Source organism: Epargyreus clarus, unplaced genomic scaffold (assembly GCF_041222505.1).
Source record: "Epargyreus clarus isolate Ecla_fem2 unplaced genomic scaffold, WU_Ecla_fem_2.2 ptg000001l, whole genome shotgun sequence".
In the NCBI taxonomy this organism is placed as follows: Eukaryota; Metazoa; Arthropoda; class Insecta; order Lepidoptera; family Hesperiidae; genus Epargyreus; species Epargyreus clarus.
The window spans coordinates 7,365,029-7,390,681 of record NW_027332209.1 but is presented as its reverse complement, the minus strand read 5'-3'; the positions used below and the strand labels follow the sequence as shown (position 1 = coordinate 7,390,681).

Below are 25,653 nucleotides of genomic sequence, written 5' to 3'. Positions count from 1 at the left end.
GCAATTGGATCGCTTACATTAGACTATTCGATAGAATATTTCGATCGAATTAGGATGATAGTCAAGTTTAGCGTTTAGATAAAAGAAATCAATTAAGATGCTACGTTTTAATGAGATTTTTTTCGATACATAAACAAGAATTACGATTGACTAATATATGTATATTTTTCATGTAAGATTTTCGATTTTAGCTACCTGGCAAGACAGTTTTATAAATTATGTCATAAAACTCATAAACAGCTTGGAGTGTAAATACAATAAAAGCACATTAAATAGCATAAACATTTATTATTTGATTAAATAAAGTGTTTTCATATTAACATAGGTAACAGTGTCTACATAAATATAACAATTACAAATCCAAACTATACATAAATACCTCTGTACAATGACAAATACTTCTTTAAATATACAATGAAGAAGTAAATACAGTGAAACCTGGTTAAGTGAGACATCAAGGGACCTGCAATGTCGTTTCACTTATAGAGGTATTCCACTTACCCAGTGTCTCAGATATACAGGTATAAATAAATATCTGTCTCATTTACAGAGGTTTCATTACAGAGGATTACTTGGAATTACGTGTGGAATTTGTGGGTAGAATAAGAATGAGTAAACAAACAATGTTATCTCAGTTACAGAGGTTTATGCATATAAAATTTACTCGCTGTCTCAGTTATAGAGGTAACTATGATGATAAATCGAAAGAACAAATCCCAGATATAGAGGTTTACCTCGTCCCACTAACAGAGGTAATTCAGTGCCAAAGTGTTGGGACCTCAGCATGAGTTCCAGTTATGGAGGTTTCTCACTTATCCAGGTCCCACTTAACCAAGTTTCACTGTAGTACAATATACAGGCGTATAAGAATTTTTGGACAAGGCGTGACTGGCCAAATGAAAAATGTGAAGGAATAGCGATCAATAAAATCAAAATAGAATATTTCAAAATCTAACTATATATTGTTTTATGAAACTGAAACTTGTTTACTAATTAATATTCTTTCGAATTTGGCCAGCCACGCCCGACAGAAAAGTAAACCATGTATATTTCCCGAAATGCTAATCTTTCAACTTCTCTTGTTTACTACAATATCTGCCCTGTATTGGGGCATGCATAATATATCTAAGTTATTTACTTTTTACAAATACTTTGGGCGTAACAAATAATATCCTTAAATGTGGTAGCAGCTCTACTCATATAAGATTATCAGAACACTTCGATCTCTAAACTATTCTAAATTATATAAAGCCTTCTTATAATTTTCCATCATTTTTCAACCTTACACGAATAGTGTACAATATCTCCATTAGGGTACCTCACAAACGCACTTTGATTGCCAAAACGCTTTTTACATACTGGACAAACATTATAATCGTTTATCACGATCTTTTCCGATTCATGAAACTGCTTTAGTTCTTGTACCTGCAAAAAAAGAACAATACATAAAGTTTTCAATACAAAAAGTATTAGGACCAAGAATTACTTTTTGATAGATGTATAAAAAAAATCTTATACCTGTAGATGTTCAGCATACAACAATCCCTTGAGAACCTGCGTTCGTCGCTTGAGAGTGAGTTGGCTTTCCAGGGCACTTTCCAAAAAATGTTTCAACCGACCCAGGGGAACTGAATCAGGTAAAACAGACAGCGCCTGCAAATAAAAACCTGTTAATCTGTTGTATACACTTTATACAATTTTTAAATCGCAGTTTCTAAGATAATAACGACGACTAACGCGCGAAAAAAAATGTCCCTATTGATGACATTTCGCAAGCGGAGAAATTGGTTAGTTTGTGATCTCGAACAGCGCGAGCGAGACCCCGAGCAACGGTCGCGTAGTCTCAATCGTAATCGACAGAGGAACGAGGTCTCGACAAGAGCGAGGGTGATCTCGTGCAGCGCGAGCGCGGTCTCGAGGTCGGGCAGCGCGGCGGCGGGGGTCGCGGGGCGGTACCTTGAGCGGCGAGATCCTGTCCGCGTGCCGCTCGAGCAGCTCGAGCGCGGTCTCGAGGTCGGGCAGCGCGGCGGCGGGGGTCGCGGGGCGGTACCTTGAGCGGCGAGATCCTGTCCGCGTGCCGCTCGAGCAGCTCGAGCGCGGTCTCGAGGTCGGGCAGCGCGGCGGCGGGGGTCGCGGGGCGGTACCTTGAGCGGCGAGATCCTGTCCGCGTGCCGCTCGAGCAGCTCGAGCGCGGTCTCGAGGTCGGGCAGCGCGGCGGCGGGGGTCGCGGGGCGGTACCTTGAGCGGCGAGATCCTGTCCGCGTGCCGCTCGAGCAGCTCGAGCGCGGTCTCGAGGTCGGGCAGCGCGGCGGCGGGGGTCGCGGGGCGGTACCTTGAGCGGCGAGATCCTGTCCGCGTGCCGCTCGAGCAGCTCGAGCGCGGTCTCGAGGTCGGGCAGCGCGGCGGCGGGGGTCGCGGGGCGGTACCTTGAGCGGCGAGATCCTGTCCGCGTGCCGCTCGAGCAGCTCGAGCGCGGTCTCGAGGTCGGGCAGCGCGGCGGCGGGGGTCGCGGGGCGGTACCTTGAGCGGCGAGATCCTGTCCGCGTGCCGCTCGAGCAGCTCGAGCGCGGTCTCGAGGTCGGGCAGCGCGGCGGCGGGGGTCGCGGGGCGGTACCTTGAGCGGCGAGATCCTGTCCGCGTGCCGCTCGAGCAGCTCGAGCGCGGTCTCGAGGTCGGGCAGCGCGGCGGCGGGGGTCGCGGGGCGGTACCTTGAGCGGCGAGATCCTGTCCGCGTGCCGCTCGAGCAGCTCGAGCGCGGTCTCGAGGTCGGGCAGCGCGGCGGCGGGGGTCGCGGGGCGGTACCTTGAGCGGCGAGATCCTGTCCGCGTGCCGCTCGAGCAGCTCGAGCGCGGTCTCGAGGTCGGGCAGCGCGGCGGCGGGGGTCGCGGGGCGGTACCTTGAGCGGCGAGATCCTGTCCGCGTGCCGCTCGAGCAGCTCGAGCGCGGTCTCGAGGTCGGGCAGCGCGGCGGCGGGGGTCGCGGGGCGGTACCTTGAGCGGCGAGATCCTGTCCGCGTGCCGCTCGAGCAGCTCGAGCGCGGTCTCGAGGTCGGGCAGCGCGGCGGCGGGGGTCGCGGGGCGGTACCTTGAGCGGCGAGATCCTGTCCGCGTGCCGCTCGAGCAGCTCGAGCGCGGTCTCGAGGTCGGGCAGCGCGGCGGCGGGGGTCGCGGGGCGGTACCTTGAGCGGCGAGATCCTGTCCGCGTGCCGCTCGAGCAGCTCGAGCGCGGTCTCGAGGTCGGGCAGCGCGGCGGCGGGGGTCGCGGGGCGGTACCTTGAGCGGCGAGATCCTGTCCGCGTGCCGCTCGAGCAGCTCGAGCGCGGTCTCGAGGTCGGGCAGCGCGGCGGCGGGGGTCGCGGGGCGGTACCTTGAGCGGCGAGATCCTGTCCGCGTGCCGCTCGAGCAGCTCGAGCGCGGTCTCGAGGTCGGGCAGCGCGGCGGCGGGGGTCGCGGGGCGGTACCTTGAGCGGCGAGATCCTGTCCGCGTGCCGCTCGAGCAGCTCGAGCGCGGTCTCGAGGTCGGGCAGCGCGGCGGCGGGGGTCGCGGGGCGGTACCTTGAGCGGCGAGATCCTGTCCGCGTGCCGCTCGAGCAGCTCGAGCGCGGTCTCGAGGTCGGGCAGCGCGGCGGCGGGGGTCGCGGGGCGGTACCTTGAGCGGCGAGATCCTGTCCGCGTGCCGCTCGAGCAGCTCGAGCGCGGTCTCGAGGTCGGGCAGCGCGGCGGCGGGGGTCGCGGGGCGGTACCTTGAGCGGCGAGATCCTGTCCGCGTGCCGCTCGAGCAGCTCGAGCGCGGTCTCGAGGTCGGGCAGCGCGGCGGCGGGGGTCGCGGGGCGGTACCTTGAGCGGCGAGATCCTGTCCGCGTGCCGCTCGAGCAGCTCGAGCGCGGTCTCGAGGTCGGGCAGCGCGGCGGCGGGGGTCGCGGGGCGGTACCTTGAGCGGCGAGATCCTGTCCGCGTGCCGCTCGAGCAGCTCGAGCGCGGTCTCGAGGTCGGGCAGCGCGGCGGCGGGGTGTCGCGGGGCGGCGGCGAGGGGGCCGGCCAGGGTGGTGCGCTCAGGCTGCATGAGGATCCGCATCAGTATCACGTACACGTCCGCGTCCGAACACTTCTCGCTTACGTTCTCGCAGTAGCGGATCGCTCTCTCCACGTCGCCTAAAACAAAATAATTATAACTAGTTTTCGCCATTTTTTCGTAGCGAAACCGTGCATGGTTGCTTCTCAGCCGCGGATAGGATATGTCGAATGTTGAATGTCCTACCGGCTAAAATGCCACATTGTTTCCCTGTAGTGACATTGTTTCCCTGTAGTAAACGAAATTCGACTACATTCAGCATGGAAAATTGTAGTTCTTTTTATCGATAAAACTAATTTTCACTAAGAATTTTAGCCTATTTATGGTGATTATTAACAGTTACATTTTAACGCTACAACTCACCTAAGAGCTGAACATAGATCGCTAAAGCCTGCTCATGTCTGCCGAGCTTTCCTAGTATAATCGCCCGCTCCTCAAACAATGCATCATTAGGAAAATGTAAAATCACCCTCTCTGGCGTGTAATGTGACGATTTCTCAAGAAACGCAACCAACTTCGACTTTATGTGTTGCAACTCTTCTTCAGTACAATTTGCTTTCTTATCTGTAATTTTTTCTCTATACATATTGATTAGGGCATTGTGAAATTGCGGGTTCGTTTCATTCCAAGTATGAATCACGTGCTCTAAGTAAGGTATCACTAGAGGTTCGTGTCCTCTCAGCAGGAAATCCAGTACTTTAGGACGCGGCAAGTTTTTGACTTCCTCTTCCTCCGTAAATATTTTTAATCCCTCCTCCGGGTGGTCATGCAATATCCAGTCAGAGAAATTAAATATCAAATTAATATGGTCCGGGCCTAGAAATAAATTAAAAAGACATATATATATTTTCTACTCTACATATTAAGCGCATTACCAAAATGCATTTGGCTTTTTTGATTTAACAATAAAAATATATTACATACAACATGTTTTCAGAACTTTGTAATTCTTTGATTGTTTTTCAGAACTCGATCAATTAAATTCTGTTAAAAATGTCTTATAATCAATTACGTTACATTTATCATATTTGAATCCAAAGTACTTAACGATATTACCAAGTTGCTGTAAATAATTTTTGGTTTTATCATAGCCCTTCAAACTGGAGTCTGGTTGGTTGGCCTGCTCCCGTAATAACTGTAGAGCCTTCGTGTGCTGGCCTTTGGTCTGGTAGAGTATGATCAGTTCGCTGTGCTTCCCGTGCTGTAATAGTATCTCTTCCGCTTCCTCCAATGGACATTTGTTTGAACGTAAAAGAGACGCCACTAACACGTCGTTTGTCTAGGAAATACAAAGAATCGTTATTTATCTTATCGTTAATATACTTTATAGAGGGAATCCTAAATGAAATACTAGTCAAGTATTGCAATTGACGCAGGAGGTAAAGATAAATGTATTGAAATAAATATCTATTAATTGTAATAGAGCAAGTTAAATATTCTTTTGAGTAAGAGTAGGTCACGCTACTTGTGGTGGTAAAGTTACTTATTTATAACAAACAAAAAATATTTTTACCACGCTATAATAAAATTTTGTAAAAAAAAGAGTCAAGTCTGTTTGGATGTTACCCATGTTTACATGGGACTGTAAGTTCATAAAAAAATTAAGATTTCTACTATAATATATGTGTAAGATTGATAAAACATATTGAATAAAAATTATATAAAAACAACTCAGAATCTCAATACCTGTAAGTAACATTTCAAAAGCGTTATGTCAATTAGCTCCAATTGCTGCGTTACATTTCTTTGGCTGGGTCCTTCGTCTGCGATGCCATTCGATTCCGATTGTCTAATAATATTCATTCTCCATTCTACCAAATACTTTATTAAGGCATTCAAGGCATTTTCCAAATCTTTTCCCTCCAATTTCTTCCCGTTGTTATTAGCTGATTTAGTGTCTAACTCTGGAAATAGTTTTATGACGTCAGCAGGATCAGTTTTCAATTTGATAAATTCATTCATAGACTCCGTATATTTTTTAGAATCAAACAGTTCGTAGGCAAAAAGCTTCTGAATGGAATGTATGGCTTGCTTCTTTTCTTCTTCAGTGCACTCTGACAGTTTCTGCAAAATGAATAATAAAACTAGATTGAAACAAAAATTCTACTTGAAAAGTACTCAATTGTTCAACTTGAAATGTTTACATTATGTTGAATTTGTATATAAAAGTAGGCATATCTGTCAAAATGATTTTATAAAAGAGCTTTGTAATAGCTGGTCGACCACTCATTCGTATTACTCAACATTTTTACTTTTTAATATAAATTGAAGCATTACATTATACTGGTCATTGTACCAACAAGATATATCGAAGGCCGAAATTGCTCCCAGTAGACTATCACTTATAGTTTATTTATGTGAAAAAAAAAAAATGTTGAGTCATAAGTCATCACTGATATTTTCCATATCGATACCTTAATTCGCAAATCAGCCAACTCCACTTTTTGTCAAAATGTTTTTTTTTTATTTATTTTGATAGTAAATGGCGTTGAACGAAATCAAAATAAATAAAAAAAAACATTTTGACAAAAAGTGGAGCTGGCTGAATTGCGAATTAAGATATCGATATGCAACGCAATGTAACAAAGTACTCGTACTTCTGTATATAAGTGATTTTTTTTGAAATGGGCCTTCAGGGCCAAATCCGAAACTATAAGGACAACCAATAAATGCTTAAAGGAGTTACAAGGCCGATTTTGATAAAAACTAAAACCGCATCATTAGATTTTTAAAAACTGTTTCTTTAGTCGGAAATCGAACGACTTAATTTTGAAAAAAATACATCCTGTATTATTCCATCACCGGATAGTCACTTATAAGGAGACAAATTCTTAGAAGTAAGAATAAGTGTCAAACTAAAGCTACTTTAAATTACCCATTTTCATTCGCTTAGTTTATAATATACTTTTTACACAGCGTTTAATGATCTGTTTAACAGAACTTTCTTTCTAACAGTGATATGATAATCACAGTTTGCAGTCATAACACAAAGTGTTGTGAACATTGCACCTAGCCTATCTCAGCAAGATTTCATTTTTCCAGCCTATTTGCTAACAAAAATTATCATAGAAATTAAGACATCCATCCTGAAATTAAGTTTTCTGATTAAGAATGAATTCCTAAAATTAAACTTACACTTAAAAGCAGGGCCATAGTTCCCTTACGATTCTGGAGTTTATACGCTTTGGGGAACATTTTCTGTTATTTCTTGATCAATTTTCGAATAGCTAAAACACGTCAACACAAAATAATACTCACATTTATAGCAACAATTAGTTGAGCTTGTCTCTTCTTTACTTTAGTGTGAAAATGGAACATTATGACAGGAAACAGTTGTCCGGCTCTATATGTTAGTCAGTACTAATAACATTAGTTCAGATTTGATATTGCGATATCAATTAACGACTGTTTTCCTGTTACTGTCAACGTATATCGGCATTTTAATTTAATTCGTGCCTACTGTGATAACTTCATAAAGTTATACATCAAATCAAAATATACATTTAATCAAACTTATTTAAAACAACTTATAAAATTCCTTTCATTAAAATATTACGTACCTATTAGAGTAGATATTATTTTGTGTTGCGTTTTGATAGTAATGTTATAACTTCTTGAAAGTCAGTTGATGCTAAGAACAACCGTCCACACCGGTAAATAACAAGAAACACTTAATTGAAATGATACTTTACAAACAAACGTGTCATATGGATATTTATAAATTATGTACAAGTTTTAAGGATAATGTTATTGAATAAACAATATTATCCTCACAGTACCTCGTACATATAAACTCGATAAAAGTTTCTTACGAAAGCCGATAATGCATTGCTTTGATTAATTTTTTTCTTTTTTATTTATTTTGTACAAACTTACATTTAACATTACAGGATTATCCTGATGCGTTAAAGTAGATCTCATTTAATTAGTTCCAATAAACACTATAATTTAAAACATATAACAAGATTAGTACTATAATTTATAATTGTAATACATTGGCCCTTAAAGACCAGTAGGCCTACCCACCATTCTTAAAATACCATCATACTTCAGGAAAGTTTTATTTCAATATTGCATCAACATTATTTTGTTTCGTACCACGACTTCCTTAAAAAAGATTTTTTATTCCTGCCGAGTGATGTAAAATAATGAGTAATTTGTCTATTCCTTATCCAAAAGGAAACAAGAACGAAACATCGAAACTAGTGTCATCTCCTTCGCACCACGGTCTTGATTATGTTCCGTCATACGCAGTTGGCTACAGTTTCAAATAATAATAATTGGCTACTTGACACTTTTTGGGAAAGTGTTTTAATGAATTAGTATACGTATTATATATGCCTTTCATTGATCACTTTTTCGAAAAAAGGGCTATTCATTAATAAAAATCGAACTTTCTTTACGGTGAACGGAACGTCGCGTTAAATCAAGCGGTCAAGTGTCATTTTGTGGCGGAACGTCATTACACTGTAAACAAACAACGCTTAGAAGAAAATTGAGAGTTATTTAGCTATTATAACTAAAATTTAAATAAATGACAAGTTATAAGACGTGTGCAGTGACGATGTGTACAAGTACGATCGTAACAAATTTGCTTATACAAGTTCCTAAACCCAAATCTCATAAACGTTAAAGAACTTGCAGATTTTTATATGTTTAAATCCTCTGTTTGCAAGCAATGACATTTTATACTATCTATGTAAGAGAAGTATTATTGAAAAAAAGGAATAAATTTAGTAACTCTCGAGTGATTCGTCAATTCCAAATCATTGGAACGGGACGTAATCAAAACAAAACAGCAAGTGGAAGTATTCATATATTTAATATATTATATAGATGTCTATGATAAGAATAGAATTATAAGACGTCTATGAGAATTCTATTTTAAGGGCCCATTCTGTAATTAATAGGACACAATTAAAATATTTCATGACTGTGTTATTATTGATGGTGCATGTGCACTGATTAAGTTACAGGACTGTATAATTAAAAATACATGATTTGCTAATATTAGTATTTTATTAACCGATTTCTTTGTTTATTTGGTTTATATGGTTCTATTAGTGAGTACACACAGTAGAACTTTTGTATATATTTATCATATGTTACAGTTACAATAATTACTACAGATCACCTAAGCTAATTATTTGTGCTGCTTGCGTTTCTGCTTTTCTTCATTACTAAAATTATTTTCCGTAACAAATGGATATATATTTTTATCACTGTCATTTTCAGAATTAAATTGCAATGCAATAATAGGAACTGTATGGTCACTTTTCTTCCTTCATCTTGTTGGGTAGGTTACGCAAGTAAAGAAGTACTATTTCCCGTGTACTTTACTTTATGTATTTCAGACTGGTGCCCACTTTCGAAACTTTTGGCTCCTCACTTCTTCTAGGCAGGACAGTCATCACATTTTCATTTTCATTGATGTACCTTGTGTTCAGGACAACTTTTACTTTTCATGAAACACAAACTTGCCTTCCTCTTAAACTGCACATACTCTATAACGTCGTCACTATACGATTGTTGGGAAGATCTGTAAATATAACCAGTTAATAACCTTAAAACAGTTCACATAAGAATATAAGTATATTTAAAAAAATCTTAATAATCACTTGAAGACAACCTTTCTTCTGTCTGAAGTCAGTTAAGAAATGTTTTAATTGTCCGATATGATTAAATGTAAATATAAAGAATGTTTTACTTACGTTGTTTATTTGATATTTCCATAGGTTATCTCACGGAAGTTTTTGTATCCATTTTGATTTATTGCACTGCATATATGGATCTTCTTTAAGCAGGTTCACGCTATCAGCTTTAATATAGTATGGCTTCATTTCGGTTCACAACATAAATTCAACCAACTCTAACTAACAGCAATAAACGATTTAATTATTATTTGTCTTGTTTGGTTTCAATGTAGTGACGTCACATGACATTTGAGGCAGCACTGTCGCCGTTTTGGGATTTAAAATCCACAGATAAACAATCGAAAATTTCTTTTTAAAAAATAAAATACTTAGAACGTATTAAAAAATAAACGAAATACTGCATAATTTATGTTTACTTATAAGCTATCATATCCAACATATTTCATATTTTATTGTTATAACTGTCAAGTACCCAATTGCAATCAACATTGACTTGCCATTTTAGATAAGATAATATAAAAATATTTATAATAATAAATAAATAATTATTTAAACATTGTTTGGTCTTTGAGGGGACCGTAATTAATGTATTTGTTGCCTTATAACACTCATCATGCTTCGCTCCCTCAGCTTGCAAAAATATAGGGCTTGATCATTGCTCCTTGTTTAAATGAACAAATTTAAAATTATATACTTCGGCTCAGTCAAATGTTTGAATGTTACACAAGACTATGTGTTGACAAACGAATAGTGATAGACAAATTATACACCACTTATAGAGATTTTTTGTTTTGTCGCCCTTTTAAGTCACAAAACTCACCTTTTAGACCATAACACCCACATAAATTAATGATATTAATTACAGACTTAACTCACCGTCAGATCTATTGCTATTTGGAACTGCTTATCTTTCAATAATTGCTGTATTTGCTTCATGACATCCACCGCGCTCAAACACCACACTTGACCAATCGACGCCACAAAAATTAAACCACGCTTACATCTAAAATTATACATTTATTTATGAAAAACATTGTGGCTTTTTTTATTAAAACTTAAGTAGATTTAAATTTTATAGTCCGCGCTAAACTGCTAGTCCGCTCTGATTATAAAAACGAGTCGAGTCGAATAGCAAATTGTAGATATGTATTAGCGGAACGAAGACAGCGGGACCCTTCCCGGCACCCGTGCGCTGCCCGCTCTCAACCACGGGTACATAGCTGTGTTAGTATGCCCTTACGTTACAACGGAATATATGCTTGTAAATGTGCGCAACAACTTCAGCAGTATGGCGCGGACCATACCTGATAAATTTTATATATAAAATAGCTTATATAGGATAGCAATAATGGCATACTCGTACCTATAGATCAGTCTTGCTTTATTCAGTTCTGACAATGTTTGAATAAACAATGGTGGTTCCACTGTTTGAACTACTATTTGGTCTTGCAAAAGACCAAGAATATAGGGTTCCTCCCATGCTGGAATTATAAAATATTTATTTATAAAATGTATATATTAAAAGAATATGTAGAATGAAATTGATAAAAATAGATGTGGCTGACATTAATGTGGCTGGATAATTAATGTAATTGCACAAACATTTGTCACATAATACAAAAGAAGTCTATAGAAGTATTTTCAGCAATTAATTGTCAAAAAAATAATAGACAAAGAAAGAAAAAATATCTAATATGTTTAGTTTATACTTTTACTTACCCACTGCCACAGGTGCCTCATTCCACTTAATAGTTTTCTTGATAACAATTTCATCTGCCTCCTCAACTAATACTGAGGTGTTATCACGGCCAAGCAAAAATGATGTTTCTGAATATTTGGCTATAGTTGGCTCCAGCATCCTCGAGCTACTTGTTGGAAACAGTTCTTTCGGATTTCCTGAAGAGAGCTAAAATAATTTATATAAGTCAATTTCATTGAATTATTTCCTTAGCATTGTATAGTCCGCACCAACCTTCTAGTCCGCTCTGAAGTTGTAGCGCGCGGGTTTAGTTAGCAATTATCCTCCGTAACGTAAGGGCACACTAACGCAGCTATGTACCATGAGCGAGAGCGGACAGCGGACGGGTGCCGAGAGGGTCCCGCGCTGTGTTCGTCCCGCTAATATCTACAATTTGCTATTGACGCGACTACTTTCTATATTCGGAGCGGTCTAGCAGTTTGGTGCAGACTATATTAAATTTGTTTTCCTTGCTTGCAAATCTTGCATAAAAATACTGTAGCACTTATTACGATTTTCCACCAACCATCACTGAGGAGCATCGTAAGAACAGACTTTAGGTCGTCAGACGTTCTTAAGTTGTGAGAAAATATTTGTACTAAACAAATAGGGTTAAAGTAAAAACAGTGAATTACATTTAAACACACACTCTCTATAGGCAGTAAGTTTGTGTATCTTGTTTGTAATTATTGATAATTCTAAAATTAAATTGTATTATGAAATACATCTTTTGTTGCTACTATCACATTCTATAACTAATATGAAATGTTTTTGATATGATGAAAAAGTGTATCAATACTAATAAATAAACAAGAATACTAACGTCAAACAGGGTATATTCACCCTTGAACCCCACACACAAGTACTGTTGTCCCAGAGTCATCACTTTTGGTACATCTGGTATAGTAAAATCAAAAATGTGCTTTTTGAATTCACCATTTTTCCCATAATAAAGCTGGAGTTTTCTTCTAACAGCTACACATAAATGAACTACAGAATTCGATTCTCCTGTCATGGATGTTGCTGACTAAAAAATAAATAAAAATTTGATTATTTGGTGAGAGATAATTAAAACTAATTTCATATTAAGCATGTACTTATTTTAATTGATAAGTGGACAATTTAATTGATTCGTTTCTCAAATAGGAATCAAAAAGTATGAGGAATCCTTACCTGCCCTTCTTTATAAAGTGTCTTGTGCAAAATCTTAATTTTATATAGCTCATGATAAGGGGATATAAACTTCCTCAAGAAATACCCTACTCAATTCATTTTTTTTTAAATTAGTCTGATCCTAGCAGAGATTAATGCATTCAAACAAACAAGCAATCTCTGTATATAGCTATATAATATTAGGATAGATTTCATAAATTATATAAAGTATGTAGACATCAAACAAATGTTTTCAAACTTGCATGGACACAGTAAGTACTTGAAGATATTAATAAGTTAAACAATTGTTGTAAATCATTCAATACCTTGTTATCTAATGCAAAGAGTGATGCTCCTTTTGTTTCAGCAAAAGTTTTCACTAGTGGAAAGTTGACTCCATTTATATCATATGTAGATAATACATTGTCCGTCAAACAAATCAGCAGATTGTCCTCTGAAATTAGAAAATAAAATTCTGTTAAGTGGATTTATAGTTATTTATAGTTATATAGTTCATCATCATCAATAACCCATTACTGTCCCACTGCTCGGCACGGCACGGCACAGGTCTCCTCTCATAATGAGAAGGATTACATACTTACTTCACATACCTTTGAGATTTTTTTTTTATAAATCTCTCAGGTATGCAGATTTGCTCACGATGTTTTCCTTCACTGTATATATAGTTATTTATAATATATAGTCCATTTATATGTATGTAATTTATATTAAGTCAGACAATGTACAAACCTGGTATTACATCAATTTGCTGTATTGGTTTCTTACTAAAATTTTTACAATACCGTAGTATTTGTAACTCATATTTCTGATTGCCATTATTTCCAGATAATGAGTACATCAACAAATGACCTTGTCTCGTTCCCAATAGAAGATTTCCATCTGAAAATATATAAGTAGGATTTTTAATAGGATTATAATGAAAAGGCAAGTTATCTAGTATTGACATATAACTGTATGAACATTAGACCATACACAATATAAAACATTAATAACTGAAATAACCCTGGTATTGCAAACACCCAAAACTTCTAAATTCCCAATTAGGTGGAATTAATTCTAATTATGGCTAAACTGTACTTTATGACCCATCGAATTTTGAGTTGCGAGTGATATAGGTTGGTAGAGGTTGTCCCTGTAGTTCCGAGACCAGAATAGGGACAAGACCGGGACCACATAACCCCATGGCGCTCTGGCACCAAGTACCTTTTGAAGGTTTCACACTCGAGAAAAGAAAAGGGTGGGGGTGGGAGGGATAAAATTTAAAAAAATCATTAAAATAGGGGGGTTTCCGCAACCCTCCCTTCACAGGGGAATTACTATGACTTCCCATAAAAATCAACATTAAATTGGACAGGTCACAAAGTACAGTTTTACCCTATTTTGTACACTGAACCCTGTTATAATTATGTTCTGGACGATTTTTAAAATAAGAATTACTATATTTATTACTCATAATTCAATGCACTTGGTCTTTATTAGACTTAAAAAGAGATTCATACAAATTGCACATAGAACCCTACTATATATCTCCCAAATGCCTTTCAAACTGGTATAATCATGGCCATCGAAGCTTGAACGACTTGCCCTTACCCTAACCTGAAGTTAATCACAGATTGGTAGACACCCCTTATTAAACAATTTAAACACCTCATGCAAATAAGTTTACTTTTCAGATATCAACACAACACATCCGCTATAAAGCAGACATGGGTTGAACAGTAATATTACGAAATCAACCCAAGAGCTACCTACTTTCAGGCACTAAATTTTCAACCACCTTACTTTGGTAATCAAATTAAGTTCAATAATTGCAGAAGTATCTTAAAGATAAAAGTAATGAAGGCTTACCGTAGGCTGCAATAGCTTCTATTTGAACTGTTGCAGTAAGAAGATGTGTAACTTCGTAGGCCTCATGCATTGTTTTGTTTTAAGTATTTGATGTCCCCTAAGTTTCAATAATTATAATTGAACTTTCCGGTAATTATTATATCGGTGTAAGCACTAAGCACTATTCAACTAGATACACCCATGTCACATTACATACAAGTTTTACAACAAAGCTAATTAAAAGAGTGACAAGAATAACAATTTTTGTAGCACAAAAACACTAGCGAAATCCGATAAAGTGACAGTAAAGCAGTAAAGTGAAATAAATACAGTACAATTGACAACTGAGTCAGTTGAAGTTGAACTGACTGACAGCCTTTTGACAGCCATGAGTCATGACGTTTTGTCTACAGACTGCAAACTGCAACACATTCATAGGAATATTCTGAGATCGATTAGCTCATTTTCTGGACGAATTTTATCGATACTGACCATTGAATAAAATTCAGCTCAGATAACCAATAAGCGACATTAATTGTTTTATTCTGTACTCCCTGTAATATTCTTAGTTCTGGATATTTTATGGATTGATTCTTAAACTTCCGAATTCAATCCATTCCAAATCGATCTTCTGAGAAAAATCGATGGGTTCGGAAAAATCGCCGCTCTATCAAACTAAGTACTATCCATATATTAGTAATCTATGGTACTATCATATTGTATATGAAATAAATATACCTAAGGGCCCATTATAGTCGACCCACCAGTTTTACTGATCGGCGACTGGAAGATCTTGCTGAGTACATTAAAATCTGTTGATTTTCATTTATTATTATGTATACTGTTGCATACACCTACTCCTTTAAAGAGAATCGCTTGTCCGTCAGGGGGTAGAGCGCCTCCACACGAACTTTTAAGATGGGCACCATGGCACATGGGGCTGGCCTGGCCTGCGACAGGCCTGGTAAACATACAATGGCCAACAGCGATACTTGCTATTCACTAATGTTTCGTAATTATAATATAGTATTTCATAATATTATAGATACTTTCAGTATTACCAGAGAATATTTACCTCTTGAGAAGGTATGTAAAGATACCTCGAAGCCGTAGCACAGGAAGTGTCTTCAGTCAGTCCGATCTCATCGCTTATATGGAAGTTTAGAGTAAATATTCGGCTCGTAACTAACTCAGCTCAGGGCAGTAGATCGTATTTAACTTTTGTCTACTCTAAACAATACTTACTCCGCTGATCCAATGATGCCAACCGGAGGTTCCCTCATGAAAAAATATAACTCCTTTTGCGTTGGACAGTCCAAGTGAGCCTTTCTAGCACACGCGCCAGTTTTAAAAGGGAACTTTTTTAGAGTTCCTTCTTAAAACTGGCGGTGATGACGGACTGATCTGCTCCGCATGCCGCCCATACTTATCAAATCGTTCATAAATACTTTTCCTATTATGTAAGCCACTGAAGAAATTGAATTCAGGCATGCGAATGAGACAAAAACGCGGACGTAATCGCACATGACAAAGAAGTCCCGTAGGACTACACGCAGCTCTGAGCGCATTAATATTATGTAAAGAGCAATCTATTATTTATCGAAAGTGTGGTGATGGCTTTATTAGACTAAAATATTGAGTTTAATAAAATGTACAGTTGTACAACTAGCAATTAGATAAAAAAAAACGCTTTCTACACTCACAGCCCACACTAGGATTCCCTGTATCGTGAGTGCCATGGACACACAGAGACAAATACATAAACACCCAGATCCAGAAACAGAAATCTAAATTCATCATTTAGAAATCTGTCTGGCCGGGGATCGAACCCGGGACCCTCTGCGCGTCTGACCGGCATGGTGACCGCTCCGCCACGCGGGTCGTTAAACGGTCGTCATATGGTCGGGAATTGGGTGGATGCTTGTGGAATGTGGATAAGGAATATGTGGACACCTAATTTAAAAATACTCTTCATATACTTCACATACTTTTACAGCCTGTACAGTGTACACTTAAATATAGAGCGCATCACACGGTATTGTGGATATAAAGGGATTGCTGTTTGTCGTAATACGGTTGTTCTGTGTCTGAACGATTGTCCGAACGACTGTCATGCACAACTTCTTTGCAAAATTGTATATTGATATCGGGAAATACCAACCCAATAAAATCAAGTAGTTGTAAGGTTCCAGAAATAGTATAATTATAGCTTTAAATTATAATATAAATCTATTGTTTGATTCATAGTAGAAATAATAAAAAAACGATAGGTAAAATTAAAAATAAGCATTTTTATTTTACATAATAATCAGATGTAATTTCTAAAGTTACTTCGGTAAACACGTTATAACAGTACTATTTATCAGTTGATATTTATTTTTATCATTTTCCCTTCTGTTCGCTTTTTATTGTGTATATCAATCAAATAGGTATCAAAATAATAATTAAACAAGTAGCAATATCGGAATGGACTCTGTGAAGATGATTGGCGGATGTATTGGATGTAAAATTTTGACTGAGAAATAAAAAGCCATACTTACTATTCATTTAATATTTACTTTATAATTATGTTATTTTCATTCATAACTAACAACGATATGGGTGTTACGATGTATTCAAATTCAGTAAAACAAATTAAAACAAAATACAAATTTCACTCACTATTAAATTTAATATTACAGTACTAGTTATAAGAAAACTCTTTTTACTTTAAATAATTTATATAAGTCAACCTCATTTCGAAGTATGAGCTTACGGAAAATTCCCATGTATTAAACGTGCACGCAAATCGTGAAAGTGAGAATTCAGTGGGATAAAGACGTTCCAATAACATCGCTTCAAACATTCAGGTCACTAGTATGTCTTAACTTTTTACACAGAGGATCTTTAGAAGCAACGTCGATTACAAAATTCATATTAGATAGACTTAATAAAATATGCATATCTAAACTATCGTACTCCTTACCGAGCCCGGCCGCGCGGGCGACGGCCGGTGCTCGCATTACTCAAAGTCATACCATAAAGATAATTATAATATATTTACACGAATTATAAAGGTGTGTCAGCAAATCAATAGCCTTAGGGACGACAACTAAGCTCCACTATGTGTGATTTGAAATCGTGCGCCGAGCGCTTTACATCTCTTAACATACTACAAATTTATACGTAATTAGTACATATATATATAGTAATACATGTGTTGTATTTATTATACGAGGCCGCGCGGCCGAATGTATACAGGACTCATCGCGAGGATGACGGACCGGGCGCTGGCTGCAACTTGCTCGACTGATGGTAACGATTATTGCAATCGAATCCAAGTTCATTGTGACGTCAGCAGCTGGTATCGAGGTTCAGCAAGTATACCCTTGCAGCTGCCTTATTAGTAATGGTCCTAAGTTCTAGTTAAGACTGGTGCGAGAGGTAATTAAAACGACATGGTTATGCTTTAAAGCTACATCTAAACCATGAATAAGAATTTGTTAATCTATATTTAAAGGTTTTAAATACCACATACCTAATTTGTAACTGTATGCCAAATTTAAGTGCAAAATGAAATTACTCGAATACTTAAAACTATTACAATGAATTTAATTATTTTAACATTGTTTATAAATGACTACTAATAAGTGTATTAATGACAAATTTTACATAGCAGAAATATCATTTATTGAATATAGAATACAATAATATTATCGAAAAAACTATGATGTTACAATAGGACATCGACAGTGCTATTAAATACATTACATTTATCCAGCTCTGGATAAGGATAAGGTACATCGCAATAAAAATGTAGAAGTTGCCCAAACAAACAAGTAACTATAATGTAGTAAATCTAAAAATTTATATTCTTTGAATTGTTTATACAAATACATAATATTCTGAGATATCATTAAATATTAAAATTATCTTGAGAGATCAGTTTATGCTAGTTATAAAAATTTACAAGTATGCTTTTATTGTATGCAATAAAATGTTTCATCTGCTAAGTTTCATCGTTGATATAACACTAGGCATACACTTCGTACAAGTTTCACGAGTAAGTGATACTTTCCCGACAATAATAAATATTCTAATGCACTACTGAATGTCTTCCCTACTGATTACACGGCCCAAGCAAGGTACGATCCTCACTACAATATCATGTGGCTATCTCTCAATAGGTGATTTAAGTGATCCAAGCATGTACGTGGATAACAACTCTGGCTCGAGCCAGGGGAGAAGCGTTCGACACGCGAAAATGAAGGAAGTTAATTATATAATTTATCCAGATGACGATCTGTCGTTTACCGAATATAAACATCAAACGCAGCATTTAAGGTATGTACACGAAAAGAAGAGATTTGAGCTTACAAAAGTACAAAGTAATCACGTAGCGACGGTCAAGAACCTACGGCGGATTTACCCTTCTCACCGACTACGACAGCTCAAGCTTTATCGACGATTACACTACAGTATCACACGATTACTCGCCGAAAACACCTATTATGCATTATAAATTTCCCGATGGCCAACACGAAAAGTACTATCACTAAATAGCATACGAACGAGTGTCGATGTGTGGGCGGCCTACGACGCGCCGGCAGCCGCGCTGGGCCCGCTCGCCTCGCCTGCAACAACGGAAAACCACTACTCGTCACATTTCATCTTTTATCATCATACCAAGTTAAATTCAATGACGATGTCTTGGTCAGTTTTTTCTTTTTTTAATATAAATTATGTTTTATGGTCAATTTTATTGGTTTATTATTTTCTATTAACTAATCGTTAAAATTAAATAGTAAATAATAACTCAAGTTACCAATTCAATAGATATTATGAATGTACGTACTACCTAGTTAAATTCAGCTACGCTTCCTTCAGAAAATTTCACGTTTTTGTTCCCATGGAAACTTTAAGGTAAAAAGTATATAAAAGACTTATAAATGGTAATAAAATATTGTAAAAAATTAAGTCAGTCCATCGATTATTTCATGTTTCTGACTTCGAATAACATGAGAATCAGTATTCGGCTGTATGTACTTTTTAAATGGACACAAACATACCCGTACGTACGCAAAGTATTAATATATAAAGATATATAGTTTGTAGAGTGATAAGAGATATATTACCGTGCGCGTCGAGGTCCGTCGGCGGCTGCGCGGAGGCGGAGGGCGCGTCCGGCGGCGGCGGCGCGGCGCGCGGCTTCAGGAAGTCGTTCAGCGAGGGCTGGATGGCCAGCTCGTACTCCGTGAAGTTGAAGAGCGGCGGCAGCGGGCGGCCGTTGGGCAGGCGCGCGGCGGGCTCGCGCAGCTCGTCGAAGAAGCTGTGCGCGCACGCCTGCAGCGGCGACAGCCGCGCGCCCGGCGTGTACTCCAGCAGCCGCGACACCAGCGAGATCGCGTCCGGCGGCGTGCACGCGCGGAACACCTGCACACATACACGTTACGTACTATTACACGTTTAATCGTAGATTAGTTAAGAAGAAAATGTACCCAGTTTTGACAATTGAAATAGTTGCGTAAAAAAGTTATGCCACGTCTCCGTGCTAATATGTCCCTAAAATATTTGAAATAATTATTTATTATGTAATATGCGCAGTATTAGTTATTTATTCGTAAATTTTCTCTTAAAATGATTTTTATTTGTCAAGAATTCAAAAACTGAACTTACTAATAAGCCGTTTGTGGCTTCATTCAATTTCAAGGCGGCGAAGTTCTTTACTAATCTATGCATTTAATTAATTGAATTATACGTACAATTATACAGTATGTAACCTATGTCATAAGTCCACCTTAATCCCTGTAGTGTTGCAAGGTGTATAAGGAATGAACAAATACCAACGAGCTCTCGAATTAAAAAATATAAAACTTATTTCAATATACCGGACACATACGTACAAAAATAAAATAAAAAATTCTCAGTACCAATACCTAACATTTAATAGCTCGTCAATATAGTACAAGTTATTTGAGATTCCTATTATTACTTAGCATGTAAAACTATGAGTAACAGCTACTAGTAAAAATTATTGACAATAATTTAATATCCCATTGAAGGAAGTCCTGCCTGACCCATAATATTTAACATATGAGGTTGAATTAATGAACAAAGCATCACTTCATAATTAATTTATTTGTATTAAAAAAATATAGTAGAAGACTATTTCTGGATTTAAAAATTTAGGCACGACTTTTTATTTGAAATACTTCTTATTTAAAGTCTTACATATCAATATCGAAATACTCAGTATATCAATGGGTTCTTGAGATCCATTCATGCTAGCAAGTAAACAACGTAAATTATACAAATTAAGAATATGACATATATTTACATTGTTATTAGTTAGAGTCTTAAAAACATTTATTAAACGATAAACTAAAAACTCGACGATGTCATTGTAGTAATGAAGGGAGTATGATGAGATGCCACATCTATTCGACTATTATTAATTGGATGAAGACATTGTTACAGTAACAAGTCATAAGTTTCATAACATAGATAATTAAAGAACAAACAACACTCAAGAGTAGCATGTCAATGCACACTGAATACCAACACACAGTTTGCGGTGAGAGACGGCGCAAATCATTAGTCTCGATCTATATTCAACTCATGCCGAAGGCTACGCTGCCAGTGCCGCCCAACATAATATATTCGTATTTTGAATCAGGTTTACCACTTGCTTGTATTTTTTTGTTATCGTTTTAAAAATCATAAATTAAAGTGAAACTGATCGGATTATTGTTCTTTATGAACAATGCTTTCCAACCTTGTTGCCCTTAAACTTTTTAGCTGATAGTTTCTAAAATCATAAGAAAGGCTCCCAAATTTGTCTTATCATTGATACAGTATATTTTTATAATGTTCGCTATCAACAAGTATGACTGTTGCGAAAAAGTTTTTATCCGAACTTTATAACGTGTATTTTCGCAAAGAAACTCCTCATACTATTTACAGTATATCTTATAGAATCACCCTGAATTAGCAGCTGTAGTAGCCCCTACAATCTTTAACGGATATTTTTGTATGCAGAAATATAAGTACCATTTTACATAGTTATAAACGGTCAGCGAGATAGACAAGAGGAAAAGTAATATTAGTGATAGACAAAATACGAATACATTGTTACTAAATGCCTTCATAACAGTAATAACAATTAGTCGAATCCAAAAACAGTACAAAGCGACAAATCGATGATATCATATCAATATGAGTTAAATTTCCAACAAAAAAATCGTAAATATTCTGTCGAAAATTTGAAGCGGGCGTTTTAAGATTTGAGTGTGAATATGAAGGCATTTAAATGAAATGTGGGGCGGCCGTGGACAAGGCTTACTCTGATGCGCTGGTGGTCAGTGGCAGACTTGGGCATCGTCATTCGCTCCAACATATACTGCAATGACGGGGGCGATGTCACGTAATAATTTAAAAAATATATATCCTCATGACCTTAAATAAACTTAAACTTGCGTTCCAATGGCGATTAGGTATGTGTTTGAGCCTATAACTATGTTGTTACTTCACGAGAGATGTGAAGATTGATGGCATTCAAATTAATGATGCTATAAGATATGCTCAAATCCTTATTATCAGTAAATAAATAATAAAACGATAATGAATTTTTTGAATGAATACGTACCTTAGCCCAAGGATGGCTCTTGATTTGTGGAAATTTGAATTCTGTGTAGTTCGGATTCATCTCGCGGATTTGTTCTCGTGTCGGTGTGCCCAATACCTGCAAAATTATAATAATATTGTCATACAAAGGGGATCACGGCTATAAAATAGTCTATATAATGTAATAAATAAATTTATTTAATAATCTTTCATAGCACAATTTAATATACAATCTAATATTTGATGCATGTTTTTTATATATCATACGAGTAGCAAACGAGCTTACAGTCCGTAGTAACTGTGGTCCACGGATAACTATAATCAAACCCAAATTCAATAAGAATTCAACCACAGTCGACCAGACATACCTTGCTACCCCATGAGGACTAAGTTGGAACATTTGAAATAAGTTGTCATATTTTCCAATTATCGTTTTTATGAACTAGTATTACGAAATACTCGTATATAAGTATCACGTAACGTAACCCTATTTATAGCAACGTCGACATAGTTTGAACCCTGACATTGTCGACACGAGCCTTGCCTGCGACCTCGTCTTCGCGGCATGCGAAACCTTTCATATGCAACTAACATACGTAATACGATGTGTTACGATATGAAACGCATTAGGATAATCATACACGCGATTTATATTTAACCACTCATTCTATTTATTTAAATGATTATCGACATTTATTTATAATATTTATTGTTACGTTTTCTTTGAATGTACATTGACAACATAAACAGAAGTTCTCTCATGATTCCACGTTGTTTTATAAGGTAATATTTTGAGAAATTAGGAATAATTTTGAATTATCTAATGTAATATAGTCTTACCTACATTCTATTTAAATCACTTCTATTTTGTAGCGATTTTGAAGTTAGTCAATAGTGTTTATTAATTTATTGGGTGTAATCTTATTACGAAAATTTTAATTTTATAATGCCTCATATTCGCCTCTACGACATTCCCTTTTTAACTGTTATATTTATTTCTTTCAAAGAGCGTGTTAGTAAGCTGTTAATAACAACAGAGTGTTGCATATAAAATAGGTTTGATTACAATTAGCTTTTTCTATTATTATATTGGTGTGCAAAGAATGATACTGTATTACATAATATTTTGACGATTTCATTGTACTGATATGCCAAACTATATTTTTTCGCACTGTTCTCCTAGCAATTTTCCTTGTATACATACAATAGATACCGATAAGATGGCAAATATCGTGTCAAAGTGTTACCTTGATGATCTCAACCAGCTGATCGACGCCCGAATCGCCTGGGAATATCGGCTGCCCCAACAATAGCTCCGCTACCACACAGCCAGCGCTCCACACATCTGCAAATACATACGCACAGGTTACATACATAGACATTAATATTAACACGATACACACATAGAGAATAAAGCCTTGTTTTTTAGTACTAGCAACAACTTGTAATGTGTAGTTACGATTAATTAAGTAGACGAATTCTGTTATTTTCCTGTATGTTGCTTTTTGTGGTACTTTATTTTTGTTGCATAAACTGCTAAATACCTACTTAAATCGCATGATGTACGTACATATAATGTAATAATATAAGGTTACATTAAATCGTAATCGCAAAATAATAGGATACTATCAAAATTATAAATAGATGTAGAGTGATTGTTTGCGAAAGTATATAATTATGTACTTTCTCCAATGTTAATTTCTAGACTTACGATAAATTTGCGGTTTCAAGACCACAACCCTCGTGATTTCTAAACCACGACGTACACATAGAAGCGATAGAATAAAATTGCTTTGAGATTAGACCACAATCAGCATACATAATGTAAAGAGGAAGTTTAACGAAGGTTGACACATAATGCGTCTTTCATCGTCTTTCTTTGTTTCACCTCGTGAAAAACAAAGAAACAAACATTTGTTTCCGCAAAGGATGAATTCTCTTTACTTTGTCATATTCACTACTCTCTACGTATTCAATGCAATGCTGCACTCGTTTTCTTTTATGACGCATCCATTTAATAATTTTCTCGGTGTCATAAAATGTTCTGTTAATGATCATCCTTATTTATGTACTCGATGTATATAGATTACATAAATAAGGATTTAGGGCTACATTAAGGTCACTGCCGCTTACCGACATTTGTGACCATCTCCATATAGAACTGTTATTTACAAACATAATAACATGTTATTATACCTGTGATTATTATGTTATACATGTTATAATGTTATACATGTTATTATATTTATAAATAACAGTTCTATATGGAGATGGTCACAAATGTCGGTAAGCGACAGTGACATTTTACCATAAAACGAAATAAAAAAAGCAACTCACCAATCTTGGTCGTATAATCAATGGCTCCGAAGATGAGCTCCGGAGCGCGGTAGTACCGCGAGCATATGTAGGAGACGTTAGGCTCGCCGCGCACGAGGTGTTTCGCGGAGCCGAAGTCGCACAGCTTGAGGACGCCCGTCTTGGGGTCCAGCAGGAGGTTCTGTGGCTTGATGTCCCGGTGGCAGATGCCCAGCGAGTGGATGTACGCGAGGCTCCGGAACAACTGGTACATGTACAGCTGTCGGAAACAGTACAATGTTATAGTTTACTAGCTGACCCGGCGGCAAACGTTGTGTTGCCATATAAATAAAATAACGTTAAGGGTGAACAAACCCTATCACTTAGGGGTATGAAAAATAGATAGTAGCCAATTCTCAGACCTACTGAATATGCATCTAAAATTTGTTTCGGAGTTTCGGAGTTTCGGAGGAGTACGGTAACTAACATTGTGACACGAGAATTTTATATATAAGAATTAACCTGCGATGCACAAAAAAGGGTATTGTATGCATTACTTGCGTAGGTATCTCTATGTATCTGTCTGAAGCGTTCTTGTTTAGGAAAATAACCAATTTAGATTTAGGTTTTGTTCTAAGTGACTATAGAAGCTACTATTAAAGCAAAGCTGTTCAGTTGTTTGAAAATCATCAGCGAAATATGATACTAAGTTTCCGCACCTCAAATTGCATTTATGAAACATGGGATTAGACAACTAGACATAAAAACCTCCTTTTATATTTACGAAAAGATACTACAATACACTGTATGTAAAAAAATATATAATTTTAAACAGTGGGAGTAGGTAAATAACAGTTTCTTAACTCATATTACATAAAATAATTTCAATAGTCGTCTGACTTTCATTGTGAACATTTATAAACCTAGACAGTGAGTTTATGAGTATAAGATCAAACCAAATATTTGCTTAAATAGTTATGATTGAAATCAACTTCATACAACTTTATTTCTCATTCTCATTAAATGTTTATCATAACTTGCTTCTCTTGAATAATAGAACACGAGCGTGGAGCGACGATTTCCTTTCTTATTTCCTTTATTATGTGGTTAGAAATAATATATTTTAAAAGGAAATAACATGAAATACAATAAAACATAGACTCCTGAATGAAAATGTGTAAGTATTCTTTATGACATGTTTAAGTATGTGTATATCGCAATATGAATGTTTAATAAGAATTTTCCACGTCAATACGTTTTATATGGCAAAATGGCGTTCTCAGTCCTGCGTTC

At 37.6% G+C, this 25,653-nt stretch overlaps 2 protein-coding genes and 1 long non-coding RNA gene across 7 annotated transcripts in view; all 3 read right to left on the bottom strand.

The window, feature by feature from the left end:
• Positions 1-850: 850 nt before the first annotated feature.
• On the bottom strand, positions 851-14,790 carry Vps39 (vacuolar protein sorting 39). Its single transcript, XM_073075601.1, has 13 exons — positions 14,485-14,790; positions 13,366-13,515; positions 12,942-13,069; positions 12,287-12,490; positions 11,445-11,631; positions 11,089-11,206; positions 10,602-10,728; positions 5,758-6,135; positions 5,128-5,350; positions 4,435-4,887; positions 3,931-4,151; positions 1,519-1,653; positions 851-1,425 (listed from the first exon to the last, which is right to left on the bottom strand). Exons 1-13 carry the CDS (start codon positions 14,552-14,554, stop codon positions 1,270-1,272), a joined length of 2,550 nt encoding a protein of 849 aa, XP_072931702.1. The 5' UTR covers positions 14,555-14,790; the 3' UTR covers positions 851-1,269.
• On the bottom strand, positions 8,872-9,940 carry LOC140744130 (uncharacterized). The gene is made up of 2 exons (XR_012102528.1): positions 9,783-9,940; positions 8,872-9,610 (listed from the first exon to the last, which is right to left on the bottom strand). It is a non-coding gene; the product is annotated as an uncharacterized LOC140744130 (long non-coding RNA).
• A 1,944-nt stretch (positions 14,791-16,734) lies between the features above and the next one.
• The window catches only part of sgg (glycogen synthase kinase 3 beta homolog shaggy), a 37,349-nt gene continuing 28,430 nt past the window's right edge, over positions 16,735-25,653 (bottom strand). For all 5 annotated transcript variants that reach the window (XM_073075573.1, XM_073075582.1, XM_073075559.1 and 2 more), the window contains 5 exons: positions 24,403-24,640; positions 23,313-23,410; positions 22,088-22,183; positions 19,578-19,875; positions 16,735-19,076 (listed from right to left, as the gene is read on the bottom strand). In XM_073075573.1, the coding sequence (XP_072931674.1) occupies positions 19,036-19,076; positions 19,578-19,875; positions 22,088-22,183; positions 23,313-23,410; positions 24,403-24,640 (771 nt within the window). In that variant the 3' untranslated portion in view covers positions 16,735-19,035. The remainder of the gene's footprint in view (positions 19,077-19,577; positions 19,876-22,087; positions 22,184-23,312; positions 23,411-24,402; positions 24,641-25,653) is intronic.

Excerpts from the sequence above, each read along its gene's own strand:
- Vps39 (XM_073075601.1), bottom strand. The coding sequence starts at position 14,554 with ATGCATGAGGCCTACGAAGTTACACATCTTCTTACTGCAACAGTTCAA. Across the intron at positions 13,516-14,484 it reads AGAAGCTATTGCAGCCTACG|ATGGAAATCTTCTATTGGGA; the intron begins GTAAGCCTTCAT and ends ATATATTTTCAG. Across the intron at positions 11,632-12,286 it reads GTGAATATACCCTGTTTGAC|CTCTCTTCAGGAAATCCGAA; the intron begins GTTAGTATTCTT and ends AAATTATTTTAG.